The sequence below is a fragment of the Chiloscyllium plagiosum genome, unplaced genomic scaffold, assembly GCF_037043375.1.
Source record: "Chiloscyllium plagiosum isolate Xiang-an unplaced genomic scaffold, Cpla_swu_hap1 HiC_scaffold_5, whole genome shotgun sequence".
In the NCBI taxonomy this organism is placed as follows: Eukaryota; Metazoa; Chordata; class Chondrichthyes; order Orectolobiformes; family Hemiscylliidae; genus Chiloscyllium; species Chiloscyllium plagiosum.
In genome coordinates, this window is record NW_028270143.1 from 45,883,002 (window position 1) to 45,902,604 (window position 19,603).

Consider the following 19,603-nt stretch of genomic DNA (forward strand, 5'->3'; position numbering starts at 1 on the left):
AGATGGATAGGACAAGCAGCCTCAACATTTGTCAGGCTGACAAAGAGAGGCTGGGAGAACAGAAAGATGATGGCACACACCAAGGTTGCTGTCTACAGGGCCTGCGTCCTCAGCAGCAAGACCTGGAGCCTCTACTCCAGACAAGAACGGTGTCTCAACCCTTTCCATGTTCACGACCTGAGATGCATCCTGGACATCAAGTGGATTGACCGAGTCACCAACAATGAGGTTCTGGCCCATGCTCAGATACCCAGCTTCTTCACTTTGCTCCAATAACTCCTCCTTCGCTGGCTGGGCCATGTACATTGCATGTCAGATGGGAGGATCCTGAAAGACCTGCTGTACATGGAACTGGCCTCTGACAAGAGAGCACAAGGGCAGCCCTACCTTCGTTTAAAAGATGTCTGCAAGAGAGACATGACATCACTGAATATGAACCTCGAGAGTGGGAGGTCATTGCAAACGATCATTCTTGCTGGAGGCTGGAATTACGCAGATGTCTAAAAAGAGAAGAGCAGCTGAGGCGTGCTGCTGAGGAAAAGCACATCCACTGAAAGAACAGCACCAAGATAACATCGGAGGACATCACTGTCAAGTGCAGTTGCTGCAGCCAAGACTGGCACTCCCGTGTGGGCCTCTACAGCCACAATAGACGCTGCTCTACCAACAAAGTTTGAAGGAGGACTTCACAGGCATAGATCCATGGTCTCACGAGCCTAATGGATACCACCATCTGTGGGTCGAGCGATACTTGCCATAGGTCCAGCGATTTCTTTAAACCGTATCTGGCCAAACTTGTAGCATTATTTGACATTTAGGTTGATTATGATGTCTGATTTCTGCCCATTTTAACATCACCATTCCGGGAAAGCTCACCAATGACTGGAGATCTTGGAATGGACTGACGTCCCCAGCGCCAGCATTTTATTTAAAAGAGTGTTGTGCACCGGAGAAGTACCATCAGTCCAGAGTTGCCTTGCACATTTCTAACATTTGTCCCAGACATGCCAGGCATTGGGGAAAAAAAGTCAGCAAACCGCTTTTCAGGGATAGTTGTGTTGGTTGAGGTGGTGCAGAAGCAGTAATTCCTCTTCTGCAGTAGTCAACAGCAACAGATAATGCCATCCTGGTCCAAAATTGCCACCCAGGTTTCAGCAGTCTCAGACATGTGGAGGAAAGCCCAGTACTGTGAGGAAAAAGTTCAATGTACTTCTCCAATCCACCAGGCTGAGTTACACTAATTTGTCTGATACCTCACACCTAATTAATCTCTCCTACTAGATCCATCTCAGCAAGGTTCACACTCAACTACTCACACTAATCTTCCTACTTGCTCTGACTCATCCCAACCTGCGACACCAATAACTCTCCATGCCCTCTGAGTGATCTATTCAGTTATTTGGGAAACTCCCCAAACACACCAACAGTAAGAGCTGTGTCACCCATTTTCATTTTCTATAATAACTTGCTTCTCATTCCAGATCAGCTCTCACCCCTTATCAGCAAGGAATGCAGACTCTTGATTGTCCAGGGCAATGCCTGGACTGGCATTGGAGGCTGCCCTTAATTTATTGTGTTAGGATCTCAAGACAAGGCTATTCCTCCATACTGGAGTGAGGCTTGCTGACAACCTTGGTAAGTTTCCTGCTTTCTTTCTGCACTAAATGGCACAGCAAGACACATGAGCCTCATATCTCTGGAAATTCACAAAATAGCAAGACAATTGTTATGAATGTGAAGGCATGTGATATACCTTTAAAAGAGAGTGAAAGCTGTGTTGCACTGAGAGCTTGCAGGTGCCTGTCATGTGACTAACCAGCAGCCTCAGAATAATAGAAAATTGAAAATCTGTAATGTATGGCTGTGAAACAAAGACTTGAGTTTTGGGTGCTCTTTTCATAACAGTTTGAATTTAACCAGTTTAATTTGACAGTTTTACCAACATCAAACCAATGAGATGATACGATGGTTGGGGTACAACTCTCAAGCAGACATTTGAGAGTTAGCCAGATAGAGCAACCAATTGCCATCGCCAAAGTAACTGCCAGCAAAAGACTCACTATCAAAGGTACCTTTTTCATATGAAACATCTTTGCAGCAAAAGACTGAAGGTGACCGAAGGAGATCTATAACCAGAGACGACTGCCGCTGTCTGATTTTGAAAATTAAGTTGATGCAATTTTAATATGGGTGGTTATTGGAACAGTATATTGTGATAGAGTTGGAGGCAGATAATGAACCCTTAAGAGAAAGGAGGCTTAGAATTGTAAATGGTTGTTGTTTAATGTTCACTTTTAGAGTTAAAGAATAAATTGATTCTTTTTTTCTTTAAGTAGTGGAAGTTGGGAGTCACTCATACTTTACTAGATTATGAAGCAAGGTGAGTTTTTCTGGGTGTTTGGTTTAATTAGCAGAAGGGTTCACCACCGTATCATAACACAAGAAAATGCAGGGATACAGCAAACATTCAAGTAGACTCAGAATAAGTGAACACTGTGACCGCAAGTAAAGAGCCCATGTTTGCATCCTGCTCCAATCCATGAGCTGGATGTGTGTCAGTCAATGTAAAACGTTCTTGCTGCAGTATGAGAATGACAGTTGCTGAGATTCATCGCTGATATGGAAGCATCCGGTAAGTGGATTGGATAAGTGCCAGGATTGCATTATGTGTGGATATATGTCTAAGGTGCTATTACTTGGTATCCAATATGGAGGTCATTTGGAGCAAATGGAAAATTGCACCCACCTAGAATCTGCTCTGATTTCCGCATCAAATTTTCCTGACTCTGTATGATGAAATTGGTAAGATTGTAACCGGTGGTGAGGTTGACAGTTTATAAGGTGTTTAACAAGTAATGGTGAGTGTCAATTGGGGACTCAGTAGTACCTAGCAGGAATCTCAGCATATTATTTGAAAAAAAGCCCCCAAGATGTGGCAAAGATTATCTACATGAGGAGATGGGGCTCCCTGAACATCTCTTCATAGCCCATGTCATCACAATCTGGTTAGATTCTGCTCCAAGAAACAAACATGAAATGATTTTTCACACCATGAAAAAAGGCATAGGCTTCAAGTTTTTCCATGATCCAGGAGGAAATGCTGCAACATAAATAAGGCATTAAGTGGCAGCTTTGTTACTGTCAATACTGAACACCAAGTACCAACATCTCTTCTTTGATAGGTGCAAGAACTAGCCAGTTACTTTCTGAACTCTGCTTCACTTTAAGATATTGAGTACGACAATATCATGGCAATAAATCCGCAACAGAAGTGATCAGTTCACATTATGTAGATTGTTGTGAACATATAATTTTATAATTCATATCTTTCAGGAACATAACTTCTGATGTTAAGAATTGATTTTTTAAAATACAAAGTAAATGCAAAATAATCTGGGTTTGAGAAACTGTTAAACACACTTAAATAACTTTAATGGATGATCCTAATTTAGATCAAGAGTTTAGAATTAGAGTGAGAACAATTTTTATGAACAGATGATAAGGGGCAAATTAGCTCTCCTCAGTTCAACCTTCTCGGTTGACCACAAGAAAGATTGTGTTGTTTTAGCAGAAGGTTATATCTTTTTCTAGTAAAATGTAATTACTCAATATTCACTACATCAGTAAGGAACCAATGTCAAGATTGCTTTGAGTGAAAAAGTGCAAATTTATTGTATGCTAACCATAATAAAGATGTAAAATCAAGCTTACATTCATACAGATGCAATGCAATGTTAATTAAGGGATGGTGTTCAGTTCAAAAGATAAAAGCAATATACAAATACTGTGAATATTTTAACTCTCCTCTGAGGTAGAATCATAGAATCCCTAGAGTGTGGAAGCAGGACATTCAGCCATCGAGCTCATATCAACCCTCTGAAAAGCATCCCATCCAGACTCACTCCATCCCTGTAACCCTACATTTCCCTTGTAAAATCCACCTAGCTTGTGCATCCCTGGACACCATGGGCAATTTAGCATGGTCAATCCACCTAATTTGCACAACTCTGGACTCTGGGAAGAAACCGAAGCACCTAGACAACACCCACGCAAACATGGGGAGAATGTACAATCTCCACACAGTTGCCTGAGGCTGGAATCGAACCTGGTCCCTGGCACTGTGCGGCAACAGTGTTAACCACTGAGTCATTGTGCCACTTCCTGGTGTTCTTATGTTTCTTCTTAATCAGTTCTGTCACTGGGAACTTATCTGTCTTGCTCCATTTGGTTCCAGTTTTACAACTAAAAATTAATTTTCCCTGCTCAGGCAAAAACAATTCCCTAAAATGAAAGCTGGTTTGTGTATTTATGAATATGACTTCATTATTTCCAAGTTTGATAATTGCAGATGATGTTTGTCATCTTCAATTTTTGAAACTCATCAGAAGGTGTAAATCAAAATAGAAGAGGATGTTTAGATGCTTGATGGGTAAATGTCCTTTGATAAAATCATAGTTCCAGTTTAGAGAATTTTATTCATTCTGCTTTGATTTCATGAAAGCTCAGCCAACCTGCTTTGCTAAGTGATTGCCTCGGTAATTTCAAGTCAGTGCTCAGTCCTAACTTGCAACCATTTTGGTCTATTAAAGTCCCAGGTATTAAAGTCAATCAATAGAATTCAAAAATCCATATCCATACTCTATATCAGGATACAATAAAAAACAGGTGATCAATTCCCTCTTTGCTTTGTGATAAAGCCAGCTACTCTAATAAGATTGCAGCTACTGCAATAAAAGATAACATTTATTCATGTGGGTTCCAGAAATAGAGACTTTTCTAAAATCAGTTTGTCCTCAATCTGTGACATCTCATGGGTGCCCTATTGCCAAGAGGATAGTTTGGAGGGTGGTCTTTATTTGATTTTTGGTTTTTGCCTGTACAAGTTTTCACCAAAACGGAAAACCAGTTTCTGGGAACGGACATAGAAAGAAAGCTACCACAGCAATGTTGTGTAATGGCTAGGAGATTGTAAAACAACTGATACCAGTGGCAAAGAGTTATCACATATCACCATGCAAGAATGTATGCTTGAAGCAGGGAGTCAAAAGTCAAAAGATGTTGATGGAGGGGGGTTCACCTAGCTGGTTCATAGTGGAAGAATCCCAAGTAATGTCAAAGCTCACAGAATACAGAAATACTGAGCAGAGTTAAATGAATTTCTGAGAGTTACAACACACCTTGGGTTTGGTCTGGGAAAAGCAAAAAAACCTTCAAGACTTTGTAAAGTTTTAGGAAACTTTTGGGTACAAACCGAATTAGGATGGCATGTGATCTATTGAGATTTTAAGTTAGATTTAAAGGTAAAATACTTCATGAAATACTATTGTTAATATTACTAGCTGTTTAATATTGTACAATTAAAGTTTTGTTTTCAACACGAAATCTTGATGTAATTCTGTCAATGAATAACTGGGACTTCAAATTTCTGTTAAACAGTCACTGGTCTCAACTGAGATCATAATAAAGTACATTCATGCTACAGATCTTAAAAAAGAAAGATTTAGATTGTGTAAAAAGGAGAAATAGTTTCTCGCTTCCTATATAGTCAGACCCTTCTGTCCAACTTGTCCACACCACCAGACATCCCAACATGACCTAGTCCCATTTGCCAGAATTTGACCCATATCCCTCTAAATCCTTCCTATTCATATAGCCATCCAACTACCTCTTAAGTGTTATAATTGTATCCGCCTCCATCACTTCCTCTGGCAGCTTGTTCCATACATACACCACATGCATAAACCTTTTTAAAATCTTTCCCCTCTCTTCTTAAACCTACGCTCTCTAGTTTTGGACTCCCCCTCCATATGAAAAAAAACCTTTATTCTTCACCTATCCATGCCCCTCATGATTTTATAAACCTCTATAAACGTCACTCCTCAGCCTCTGACATTCCAGGGGGAAAATGCCCCATTCTATTCAGCCTCTCCCTATAGCTCAAACCCTTCAGTCCTGGCAACATCTTTATAAATCTTTTCTGCTCCGAGTTTAATAAATTCTTCCTATAAGCAGAGCAATCAGAACTGTACATAGTTTTCTAAAATTATGTAAGTGGTATTTAAAGGGTTATAGTCAAATTCATATTTTCCTTTTGTTAAAAATACATTAATGGGTTATGCAACAAACCAATCATAAACATACAACTAAAAAAAGTAAGTATTTACATAAAAGTGGTATCATCAGGATATAAAAGTATTTGCAACCATTAAAAAACCCCTGATTAGAGTTTCAATATTTATACTATTATCCTGTATCATTAACTTGGGCATCGATTGTTCTTCATTTTTTTGTTAATAATGCCTCACTTAAACTGTGTCTATTCCATTTATATCTGTCAAACTATAATTACAAGCCCAAAGGTGATCTTCGCAATGGTATTTTAAAAATACCGCAACTAGAAAATGCATGCATTGACTACTGACAATATAATTATTTCATTTCCTAGATTAACTGCAATTCAATCTTCTTTCAAGATAGCATAATGACACATCAGTTCTAATAGTGTACAGGCAAAAGGAGGAGGCAAAAGGAGGAGCAGTGAATTGCAGAATTATGAATAAAGAAGTAGAAAGATGTTTACTAGAAAGAGTCAATAACATTCTGTGCAGCAATTCATAATTTTGTTTCTGACAAATAAGGTTTCTAACTAGGTCAATAATAAAACGCATGTCATCTTCTGTTTGAGCAATAAGCTTTCTTGGAAGAGGTCCACTTCAAAATACAGATGTAGTTAAAAACTTACACAACAGATTAGTTTTAGTAAAAAAAAAACAATTTCTTAAAAAGGTTAACTGTATAGTAGCATGTGATTTTTCACCATGCATCCAATCTTTACAGCAGAAACTAACCTGAGAAGGTGCAGGTAACCAAAATGAGAAAAACCTGAAAAGTCAGTCAGGTGGTGTCATAAAGTGTTTTCTGAAGGAATGTGTGTTTAAGTTAAGTGTTGAACTCAGTAGGAAATGGACTGAATTGGTCACTATTTGTTAGCTAAAGAAAATTCAGTCGACCACAGTGTGAACATATGGTTGATTGCAGCTTTTCTGTCATCCGAGGAAATAGCCTATATGAGCAACCATGAACAGGGTGGGCTGGGTCAAGGTTCAGCAAGATTGCAGCACAAACCCCCTTCAAGGGAAAGGAAGCAGATGCCTGAATGAGTGAAAGATAACTGGCTGCGGTAGACATGACACATTTGTTTGCCAATGGTCAACTGAACAATTGCTGGAGACAGCAGTGTCAAGAATTGATCAAGGATTGTTATGTTATTGTTATAGAAAAGATAAGGATCGGCCTGAAATCAAAGTTCTCAACTGGGGCAAAGCTGACTTTAATAAGATCAGTTAAGATTTGGCCAGAGTGGACTGGGAGCAGATACTTTTGAGTAATTCTGTCTCAGAACAGTGGGATGTATTCAAGAAGGAAATATGGAGAATACAGGGTAAACATTCTTAAGAAAAAAAAAGTGTCAGACCATCAAATCTTGTGAATGCTGGATATAAACTGATATACAGCCTTGGATTGAGAGAAAAAGGGAGACTTGTGTCAGATACTGAGGGCTCAAAATAGCACAAGCCCTACAATGTAGAATGTGCAAGAGTGAATTTAAAAGGGAGATTAGGAGACATAAAAGGGGATTAAAAAAGGATACTGGCAGGTAATTTAAAAGAAAAATCTTAAGTTGTTTTGCAGGTATATTAATGGTGTGTGGAACAAGAGTATGTAGGTATGGTTCTAAATGACTATAGTTGCTGTTTACTCATGAGGGATAGTCTGAGTATAGAAATCAAAGAGGAGATCTGTGATACAATTCAAGAAATTAGTACTGTATAGACAGACAGGAGGTTCTGAGTGGTCTGGCAGGCTTGAAATTAGGTAAACCTTCAGGGCCAGATGAAATGTATCCCAGGTTGTGGATTGAGAAAATTGCAGGGATGCTTGCAAAACATTTCAATTCCTTTCTGGCCACAGGAGAGGTGCCAGAGGACTGGAGGAGACCCTATGTGGCACCATTACACAAGAAGGGAGTAAGCGATAAACCAGGAAATTACAGTTAGTCTAATCACTGTGGTGGGGAAGCTTGCCAGCAATTCTGAAAGACAAAATTAACCTGCATTTATAGAGGCAGGGATTAGTTAAGAACAGTCAGCACCACTTGCAATTGTAACCATGATAGGTGTGAACATGTGATGATCACTATTATTGTAATACAGTGGTGACCCCGGAATTCGAACGCCCTATTGTTCGAACAAATCGGAATCCGAATAATTATTTCGAGAAAATTTTGCCCTAAAATCTGAACATGTTTTCAGAATCCGAACACCACACACCATTCAGGTCACACATTGTTTGTTCAGTTCGTCCCCAGAAGTAGTTGTGAAAGCATCTCTCGTGTGTCCATCACTAGTTCACCTCGTGATTTGTGCTGGTTTTTTAAATTATCACCCTTGTGCATTCACCACTGCACCCAAGAAGAGCAGTGAAGCAAATAAATGCATTCACCATTAGCACTCCTCACGAAAGTAATCAAGTTATTTTCATGTTATTACATTTATTTCTTGCTTTTATTAAAAATGTCTTGAAAATGTTTTTTTGGGGGTCCAGAAACGGATTAATTCACTTTCCATTATTTCTTATGGGGAAAATAGTTTCGGAATTCGAACTTTGTGCAATCTGAACAGCCTCCTGGAACGAATTAAATTCGGATTTCGAGGCACCACTGTATTTTATAGTATACTTTGGGTATGATCCATTCCTGGGCCACATGTTATTAGTTTTGTGATGGGGAGGGCATGTCTGACCATCTTATTTGAATTTCTGGAACAGGTGACCAGGGGTTTGGGGAAGCCAATGCTTTTGATGTAGTCCACCTGGACTTCTGCAAGGCTTTTTAAAACATCCTGCATGGGAGACTGATAGCAAAGATAAGAGCCCATAGGATCCAAGGAAATTTTGTAAATTGGATGCACAATGGCATCCTGAGTGGCAGGAAGTAAAGAGTGATGGTTGAGGGGGGGTGTTTTTAAATGTTAGTTAGTATTCAGTGGTCTCCCACGGAGTCAATGTTGTTTTTGATTTATATAAAATGATTCAGACTTGAACATTGGAGGATTAAACATTAGGATTGCAGTCAATACAAAAATTGGTGGGGTGGTAAATAGTGAGGAAGATAGCTTTAGACTACAAGAGGATATAAATGGCTGGTCAGGTGGGCTCATCAGTGGCAAATGGAATTCAACCCAGATAAATAAGGTTGTATACTGGACACGATAAACCAGGCTAAAGAACACATGATGGACAGTAGGGCTTTTTGTCATTTATATAAATGATTTAGATATGAACTTGGAGGTATGGTTAGTAAGTTTGCAGAGAACACCAAAATTGGTGGCACTGAGAATCAAAGGGACCTTGGTGTGCACATAGACTGGTCCCTTAAGGCATCAGGACAGGTGGATAAAGTGGTTAAGTCATATGATATACTTGCCTTTATCAAAAAAAGGTTACCACAGAGTACAATGGGATCTTGATCAGATGGGCCAATGGGTTGAGGAGTGGCAGATGGAGCTTAATTTAGATAAGTGTGAGGTGATGTATTTTGGAAAGGGAAATCAAAGCAGGACTTATACAGTTAATGGTCCTGCAGAATGTTGCTGAGCAAAGATACCTTAGAGTGTAGATTCATACTTCCTTGAAAGTAAAGTCACAGGTCAACAAGATAGTGAAGAAGCCATTTGGTATGCTTGTCTTTATTGATCAGTGCACTCAGTATAGGAGTTGGGAGGTCATGTTCCATCTGTATAGGATATTGGATAGGCCACTAATAGAATACTGTGTGCAATTCTGGTCCCCCTGCTATAAGAAGGATGTTGTAAAATTTGAAAGGGTTCAGAAAAGATTTACAAGGATCTTGTCAGGGTTGGAGCGTTTGAGCTACAGGGAGAGGCTAAACAGGCTGGAGCCATTTTCTCTGGAGCATCGGAGGTTGAGGGGTGATCTTGTAGAGGTTTATAAAATCATGAGGGGCATGGAAAGGGTGAATAGCCAATGTCTTTATCCTGGGGTGGGGGAGTCCAGAACTAGAGGGCATAGGTTTAGGGTGACAGGGGAAAGATTTAAAAGGGACCTAACGGACAACGTTTTCACACAAAGAGGGGTGCATGTATGGAATGTGCTGCCAGTGGAAGTGGTGGGGGCTAGTACAATTAAACATTTAAAAGGCATTTGGATGGATACATGAATAGGATGGTTTAAAGGGATATAGACCAAATGCCAGCAACTAGGACTAGATTTATTTAAGATATCTAGTCAGCATGGATGAGTTGGACCGAAGGGTCTGTTTCTGTGCTGTACATCACTATGACACTGGGAAGCACCGAGGATCAAAGGGACCTTGGTGTACACATGCACTGGTCCCTTAAACTATCAGGGCAGGTGGATAAAATGGTTAAGGCATATGGTATACTCGCCTTTATCAAAGCATGGAGAAAGTGAGGACTGCAGATGCTGGAGATCAGAGCTGGAAATGTGTTGCTGGAAAAGCACAGCAGGTCAGGCAGCATCCAAGGAGCAGGAGAATCGACGTTTCGGGCATGAGCCCTTCTTCAGGAAGGGCTCATGCCCGAAACGTCGATTCTCCTGCTCCTCGGATGCTGCCTGACCTGCTGCGTTTTTCCAGCAACACATTTTCAGCTTTATCAAAGCATGTCTTTAAAAGCAGGAAGGTAATGCTGGAACTGAATGGAATGTTGGATAGGCCACAGCTAGTGTTTTGAATGCTGTTCTGGAAGCCACATTATAGGAGGCATGTGATAGCAATAGAGAGGGGACAGGGGAGATTTACCAAGCTATTGACTGGGCTGGAGACTTTAAGTTGGAGAGACTGGACAGACTGGGCTGCATTCCTTAGAGCAGAGGAGGTTGAGAGGAAATATGACTGAGATGTATAAAATTATGTGGGGCATAGACAGGGTAAACAGGAAGAAATTTTTCCTCTTGATGGAGGGAGAAATGATCAGGATGCATAGATTTAAGATAAAAGACAAACGGTTTAAAGGAGATGTGAGGAAAAATGACAGTTGGAGTCTAGAACGCATTGCCTGTAAGGGTGATTGAGGCAGAAACACTCATAACATTTAAGTAGTATTGCAATGCCAAGGCAGACAAGGCTACTGGCTAAGTGTTGGAAATGGAATTAGAATAGTTAGGCGGTTGTTTATGACCAGTGTAGACACAATGGACCAAAGGGCCTTTGTTAGTGCTGTAGATCTCTATGACTCTATGAAAAGGAGTATAAGACAATGTCCCTCAGGGCAATAGCTAGCTATCTCAGGAATAGGTGTCATCTGGTCAATGACTGGACAAAGCAGGCTAATGACCTGCTTCAATCTGATTGTCAGACAAATTCTCAAATTGGGTCACTTGCAATTGTAGACATTATACAAGTGAACTTGTGATGTATTTTTATTGTAGTATATTGTAGTATACGTTGCTTCATAAAGAACAATTGATATACTCCATTATTGACCGACATAAGATTATTGTATCCATGGGAAAACCAAGAAGAGCAGAGAAAGTAGGAATAAAAGCCTGCAGACGTTAATGGCATAGTGGAGTATTGTTATACTAGTTTCTACAAGAAACTAAAATACCATGTAGTAATTGACTTTCGGGATGGAGATCAGATAGAGTCATAGAGATGTACAGCACGGAAACAAACCCTTTGTCCAACTCGTCCATGCCAACCAGAGATCCTAATCTAATCTACTCCCATTTTCCAGCAATTGGCCCATATCCCTCTAAACTCTTCCTATTCATATAACTATCCAGATGCCTTTTAACTGCTGTAATTGTACCAGTGTCCACCACTTCTTCTGGTAGCTCATTCTAAACACGCACCACCTTCTGCATGAAAAAGTTGCCCCTTAGGTCCCTTTTAAACTTTTCCCCTCTCACCCCAAACCTATGCCCTCTATTTCTGGACTCCCCCACCCCAGGGAAAATACCTTGTCCCTTTACCCTATTCATGCTCCTTATGATTTTACAAACCTCTATAAGGTCAACTCTCAGCCTCCAGGGATCTAATGCTATAGACATTAGTCATGCTTTAGAAAAGCACTTAGAAATATCTTAACAATGAAAACTAGCCATATCATTGTTTATAAACTAGAAACAAAAAATGAAGGAAATCCAAAGTCGTTAAAAAGCATAGAGAAATTAATAGCTTAACGTTTCAGACAGAATACTGGTTCTGATGAAAAAGCTAGACTGAAAATGAAAACCCATGTTTCACTCAAGCATCAATTAATTACATTTCATTTGAGTATGAATTGGCTAAATTCTTGCTTTACGTTGACTTCCAACATTTTTAGTTTTGCTTTTTATCTTCATTGTTTATCCAACATTTGTCCACCATGTAGTACACACCAAAGCTGATTTCTCCTTGGCCGTTTTTGTCGAATAGCTGGAAAGCAACAATGAATAAGGCATCTGGCTTACGTAAAGTAGATTCAAATGCAAGGAAATCTTGAAAGGAGATCAGCCTGCAAATAAAAAATAAAATTATATTAACAAAAAACAGACATTCACCACAATGGAAATTGGGGGCCAAATTCTTAATAGAATATTTCATCAGTCTCTGTAGTGCTTCAAACCTGAGTCAAGGACACAGCACAACTGTTGATTTCAAAGATTTCATGTGCTAGACTGAAGTTAAATATACATTATTCAAGAAATTCCTTTTGGTTTTAACAAGACAAAAATTAATTTAAATTTACATAGAAACTAGCTGTTCCACAGGATATATCGATAAATAAGATGCATTTGCTGTGGAGCAGGTATTTGCCAGTATTTAAACCAGGGAATGTTCACCTTGGATCTAGATACTCCAGCAGTCAGTGGAAGATGTTCCTAGAAGGAATATCCCAGCAATTACACCAGGTTCTTCTAGAATTTTGTGATTTCAAAGCATACCATAGATAATGAAATGACCAATACATATTGCCATGTGAGGCCCCCATATCTTTTTTCTTTCTATTCCCCTTGCTCCAGCATGTCTAGGCAAACCTCAGCACAATTCATCTATTCTTCTAGTTTGCATTTACAAGAACACAGGAAATTGGAGCAATGGTGGGTCATTCAGCCTGTTGAGTGTTCCGCCATTCAACTAGATTATGGTTGATCATCTTAAGGTCATTTTCTCAATTTTCCTACATTATCCCATTATCCCAGCTATCCTTAATACATAAACTGTTTTAATCTCGCTTTTGTGTATACTCAATGACTAAGCCTCTGTAAATGTTCAAAGAACAGAATTCCAAAGGTTCACTACCTCCAAGTAAAACAATTATTCCTCATTTCAATCATAACTGGCCTACTTCCTACTCTGGTACTCTGTTCCTAGGTTCGAGGCCATGCTTTCTGAATTTAATTCTGTTGAACCCTCTTAAAAACTTTGTATGCTTTAAGTGTGATTACTTTTCATTTTTCTATGAGCAAAAGAAAAAAGCCTAGTCTCCTCTATCTTCCATTTTAGAACAACTGCATCATCCCAGAATTCAGTCTGCTAAACCTTTCTTGCAACCCCCCCCCCCCCCCCCCCACCTCATCGGCCCATGCGAGTTATATCCTTCCTTCGATATTATATAAAACTGTATACTATTTTCTTGGCATGATCTCACGAAGGCTCTATATATCTGCAGAAAGATTTCTTTACTCCTGTACTCAAACATACAATTTAAACACATGGAAGTGGCAATGGTGCAAAAAGATACGATTCAGTCTATTGTGTCTACACTGGAAACTGTAGGACTTTGTCTGGGAATTGGCAAACCAGATAGTGATGGAAATCTGGGACTCCCTTCAACACTGAGGGCATACAGAAGTGCCAATTCTACTAGTTACTGTGTCATATGGCTAATATCAGAGCCAACAGCAGACTCCTGCCAAACCGTCGAAAATTAACTCAAGACAAACCTTATTTAATGAGACAGCTTCACAACCTTTAATGCTCAATTTCACCCAAAACATATGTAACAGTTGCATGCATTCATCTATTTCATGTGGAAGTCAGGGCTCCCCGTTCACTATGTGGAAGCCAGGAAATACATATCACATGCAAATTGTGCACACATCTGGCATGTTAGATCTCCAAATCTTTACCCTCTCCCTCAGTTGTCACACAGAGGGCAAGAGACAGCATGAAATGGTGGCCATCTGCCAATGGATTTTAAGACATGGATTCCTCAAGGATTCCCACATTTATGAATTTGTTCCCTTATTAACATTCTTTTTAAAATTAGACATTCCTTTGAATGACAGCAATATTTTCATACAGATATCACAATCAATCCAAAGTAATGTTCCCCAATTTGTTAACGTTCCAGACAGTATACTTCCAAATCATTGGCTGCCAGGTGAGGGCGGGTTGAACTGATTCTCTTTCTTTATTTACCCAGCCCTTGATTGGTTGCAAAAAAGTTAATTCAAAAGGGATTCTTCCCCTTATGGATAACTTTGCTTTTCTGGGAAGAAAAGTATCTTTTAAAACGAGCCAATTTAACCAGGCTTGAGTTAACCAAAGGATGATTTCATTAGCTACTATACAGAAGAAATAATAACACAGCACAGAATAAGTAGAATTGTTCCTCTGAGACAGGTAAGAAGGGGTAAGATTAAGGAATCTTGGATGGCAAGAAGAGGATATTCTCGTCAAAAGGAAGAAGGCAGCTTACGTAAGGTGGAGGTAGCAAGGATCTAGCACAGCTTTAGAGAATTACTGGCTTGCTAGAAAGGAGCACAGAAATGGACTGAGGAGAGCCAGGAGGGGGCACGAAAAAGGCTTGGCAAGAAGGATTAGGGAGCACCCAAAGGTGTTCTAGTCATACGTGAGGAATAAGAGAATGATCAGGGAGAAGGTAGGGCTGATCAGGGAGAGCGGAGGGAACTTGTGCGTGGAGTCTGAGCAGATAGGGGAAGCCCTAAATGAGTTTTTTGCTTCAGTTTTCACCACGGAAAGGGAACTTGTTGTAAATGAAAACTTAGAGGACTTGGGATACAGTCTTGACCAGATCAAGATTGATGAAGATGATGTGCTAGAACATTTGGAAAACATTAAGATTGATAAGTCCCCAGGGCCAGACCAGATTTATCCTATGCTGCTCCGGGAAGCGAGAAAGGAGATTGCTAAGCTGCTGGCGAGGATATTTGCCTCCTCACTCTCCACAGGAGTCGTACTGGAGGATTGGAAGGAGGCAAATGTTGTTCCTCTTTTCAAGAAGGGCAATAGGGAAATCCCTGGCAATTACAGACCAGTCAGTCTTGTGTCTGTGGTGTTTTGGCTTTCATTAACAGGGGTATTGTGTTCTAAGTAGTGAATCCAAAGATTTTTTTAAATAAATACAAAGGCCCTTCTGATCCTTGGTGCTTCCCAGGATCCTTACATTTATCATGTGTTCCTTCATATGTCCTGCCCAAGGGGAGACTACTTAGAACCTCCATCCTGTCTTTGCTAAATTTAATTGTATCATAGACCTTCTCCGTGAGTTCTATACACGTATTTTCTCCTCTCACTGATTCAAAATACTCATTTAGAACTCTGCCTACATATTCTGGCTCCGTGCAAAATTTACTACTGTAGTCCGTTCATTAGCCTTTCCATCAGCCTTTTATATTCAATATACCTGCAAAGCAACTTAGGATTTTTCATTAATGTATCTACCAGCATCCTTGCTTGCCCCCTTTTAGCTCTCTTAATCTCCATTTTAACATTCCTCCTGCCCATTCTGCATTACTCTACAGCTTTTGCTGTTTTGAACCCTTGATACTTACTATAAGCTTTCCTTTTTCTTCATCCAATCCTGCATATTCCTTGATATCCCATGTTTACAGAATGTGATTGTTCTATGCTACTTCTTTATTGGCAAATGTTGGTCCTGTTCTCTCCATATTTTCTGTATGAATGCATCCCACTGTTCTGAGTCAGATTAACCTAAAATGTGTCTGCTCCCAGTTCAGTCTGTCTAAATCATATTTGATCTTATTAAAATCAGCCTTCCCCTGGGATCCAAGATGGCGACAATCTAGAAAGATCATGTTGCAGAGCTCCCCACCACATTGCAAGCGGGACGAAGTCCTAACCTACCCTCCCCAGACCATGGCGAAATCCTGGGACTTTGGAAAAGTCGTGGAGTCCCAGGAAACTGTTTGAGAACAACTTACCTCTGTTTTCACCATCCTGGGATGCCGAAGAAAAGAGCAGGTATGTTCGAGGCCGGGCCGCAGTCCTGGTGAAAGAGCTCGCAAAATCTCGCGAGATGTAGGGGAAGATAGAGGAGAAACAGCCCCGATCTCTATCATGCTGCAAAGGCATGAACAGCAGCTGGGAGACCACAAAAAAAGGATGGATGAGGTAGAACGCAGAGTCAGAGTGGTGGAAGCTGATACCGGTTCCTCCAAGGATAGGATCCAGGCCCTGGAGAAACAGATCCATAATTTGCTTGACCAGTTTGATGACCTCAAGAACAGGGGCAGAAGAAAAAAAAATTCGGATTGTCAGTCTGCCAGAGGGTAAGGAAGGTGAGTGACCAGTGGAATTTATTGAGAACTGGTTGTCGAAATTCCATAACTTGGAGGCTGGAATGGGAAGCTTGAGGCGGGGGAGGGCTCACCGGCTCATGGCGCAGAGGTCAGGTCTGGACCAACGTCCTCGTCCTATCTTGGTGTGGTTTCATCACTATAGAGATAAGGAGAGAATCGTGGAAGCTTCCAGAATCCAGGGTAAGGATCCGAAGGCCCTAAGATCATATTCTTTCAGGACTTCTCAGCGGCAGTGATCCAGAAAAGAAAATCCTATGATAGCATCAAGAAAAGACTGAGGGAGCTCAGGATCCAGTACTCCCTGAGGTATCCAGCGGTGCTTCGCTTTGACACATCGGAGAAGGAAAGAGACTTTGTGGACAAACTGACTTAATCTGCTGGGATTAAGAGGTGGCTGGGATGTTTACTTCCAGCTTCTAAAGTTATGTTATACCAAAGGATGGATGGGTACTTTTTTTTTCAAAATATTTTTTTCACATTGTTATTCCATGATGTATTTTCTTTCTATGCTGCTTGTGTTTGTGGTGCGGCTCTAGCGAGAAGGAGAAAATATGGTTGGAATGACTAGATGCCTACTTACAGGCAGTTTATGCACGGTTCAGGTATTTAAATGCCCTGGCTGCTATACTGAAAGCGGGATGGGAAGTTGGTTTTTGGGATGGGTCGACGCCCCCTTTGGGCAGGGGGTGAGTTTCCCTATTCAACGCCATTGGCGCTTTATTTAGATTTAGATTCCTTACAGTATGGAAACAGGCCCTTCGGCCTAACAAGTCCACACCGGCCCGTAACCCACCCGGACCTATTCCGCTACCTTATATTTACCCCTGACTAATGCACCAAACACTATGGGCAATTTAGCACGGCCAATTCACCTGACCTGCACATCTTTGGATTGTGGGAGGAAACCAGAGCACACGGAGGAAACCCACAGACACAAGGAGAATGTGCACTCCACACAGACAGTTGCCCAAGGCAGGAATTGAACCTTGGTCCCTGGAGCTGTGAAACATCAGTGCTAACCACTGAGCCACCGTGCCGCCCCAATATGTTGGTTTGTTTTTGTTGTATAGAGTCTTTGATAGCTTTGCAGGTTTCTTAACTGTAGTGGTTTTAGTTTATGTAGTTTTTATGTTCAATGGATTTTGCACACTAAGGCTCGGCAATTTGTCATTCGAGTTCTACAGCCTCATTGAATATTATTTCAATGAGGCACCACACACTGCATCACAGAGGAACTATGCAGAGGAAAATCACTTATACAGTGTATTCAAAAAGAACGGGTACCCAATGAACACAGACTGCAGATTTCTCAGCAACAAACCCAAACAAGCAGACTAAATGTGTCCAGAACGCCTAGCCACTCTCTCCTACATCATAGACATCTCTGAAATGACTGCCAGACTACTCAGACCCCTTGGCATCATGGTAGCCCACAAACCCACCAACACACTAAAACAGCAGCTAATAAACTTGAAAGACCCTATACAGACAACAAGCAAAACTAATGTCATTTACAAAATACCTTGCAACTGTAACAAACATTACATTGGACAAACAGGCAGAAAACTAGCCACCGGGATACATGAACACCAATTAGCCACAAAAAGACATGACCCACTCTCACTATTATTCTTATATACCGATGAGGAAGGAAACCACTTCAACTGGGACAACATATCCATCCAAGGACAAGCCAAACAGAGACACACACACGAGAATTCCTAGGAGCATGGCATTCCAATCAAACTCTATCAACTAACACATTGACATGGATCCCATTTACCACCACCTGAGAAAAAGAACAGGAAATGATATCATCATAGGAAATGGCATCACCAACCCAAGGAAACCCAAACATATAAATAGAAAGCAGGCTACACCACCAGTACTTCATCCGGAGGCTCACTGAAGCTGTTACTTAGTATGGTGACGAAATGTATGAAAACGAACCTCAGCGAGCAAACCTACATGCATAATTTGGGTTCCGCCTCTCTGGAATCTAAATGTTACTACAGAAGGTTATGGCTAATGACTTGATTACATGGTGTACCTGGAACATCAAGGGGAGTCACTCACCAATTAAGAGGAAAAAGGTACTCTCGTCTTTTTCATCTTTTAACACCAGAAGTAGGGGGGTGGCTATACTGATGAGGAGGAATCTCCCAGTTTACTAGAATGTATTAAAGACATACACGAGAGGTTTGTAATCCTCAAAGCCCTGATAAACAGGGAAGAATATGATGTTTTAAATGTTTACTAGCCTCTGGTTTATCCCCTCAAATTTCTGGTAGATGCGTTCTCTAAATTGATCAGTCTCGAGTCTCGGCATTTGTCGTTGGGAGAGATTTTAATTGTCTCATGGATCCCACAGTAGACAGGTTGCCCAAAGGCCCCCCAATACCCTCTATACAAACTAAACAGTTAGTGGACCTGTGTGTGGAGTTAGAGTTGGTGGATGTCTGGAGGCATCTCCACCCTACAGGCAGGGATTTTACGTTTTTTTCTTATCCACACAGGTGTCACACCAGGATTGATTTTTTTTCTGACTCCTGCGGCAAACCTGGACTTGGTGGCATCTTGTACTATTGATAATATTACTATCTCCAGTTATGCTCCACTGTACCTGTTGGTTAAGGTTAAGAATACCATAGTGGGCCTGAAGCACTGGCGAATGGATCCCTTTATCATGAAGGATAGTAAGTTTGTGGTGTACTTCTCCAAGGAACTTAGAGCGTTCCTAAGCATTAATTCAGGCTCAATTAGTAGCCCATCTGTCCTTTGGGAAACTGCCATAACCTATGCCAGGGGGTCAGTTATCTCCTACTCTGCGAGTAGGAAGTGGCAGAAGGGCGAGCAGCAAAGTCTCCTTAACGCACGGTTGAAGGCAACCAAGAAGACTTACTTTGACAGGTCCTCGTTGGCCAAGCTAGAGGATTATGGCGCTGCGGTCTGCACTGAATTCCGTGCTCCCGCAGACAGCAAAAAAGGAGCTTACTTTAGCAAAACGAAG

General features: G+C 40.8%; 1 protein-coding gene across 2 annotated transcripts in view; it reads right to left on the reverse strand.

The window, feature by feature from the left end:
* slc25a13 (solute carrier family 25 member 13) overlaps positions 1–19,603 on the reverse strand; it is a 280,692-nt gene that overhangs the window by 160,998 nt on the left and 100,091 nt on the right. For both annotated transcript variants that reach the window (XM_043689904.2, XM_087986841.1), the window contains one exon: positions 12,424–12,539. In XM_043689904.2, coding sequence (XP_043545839.1) covers positions 12,424–12,539 — 116 coding nt within the window. The remainder of the gene's footprint in view (positions 1–12,423; positions 12,540–19,603) is intronic.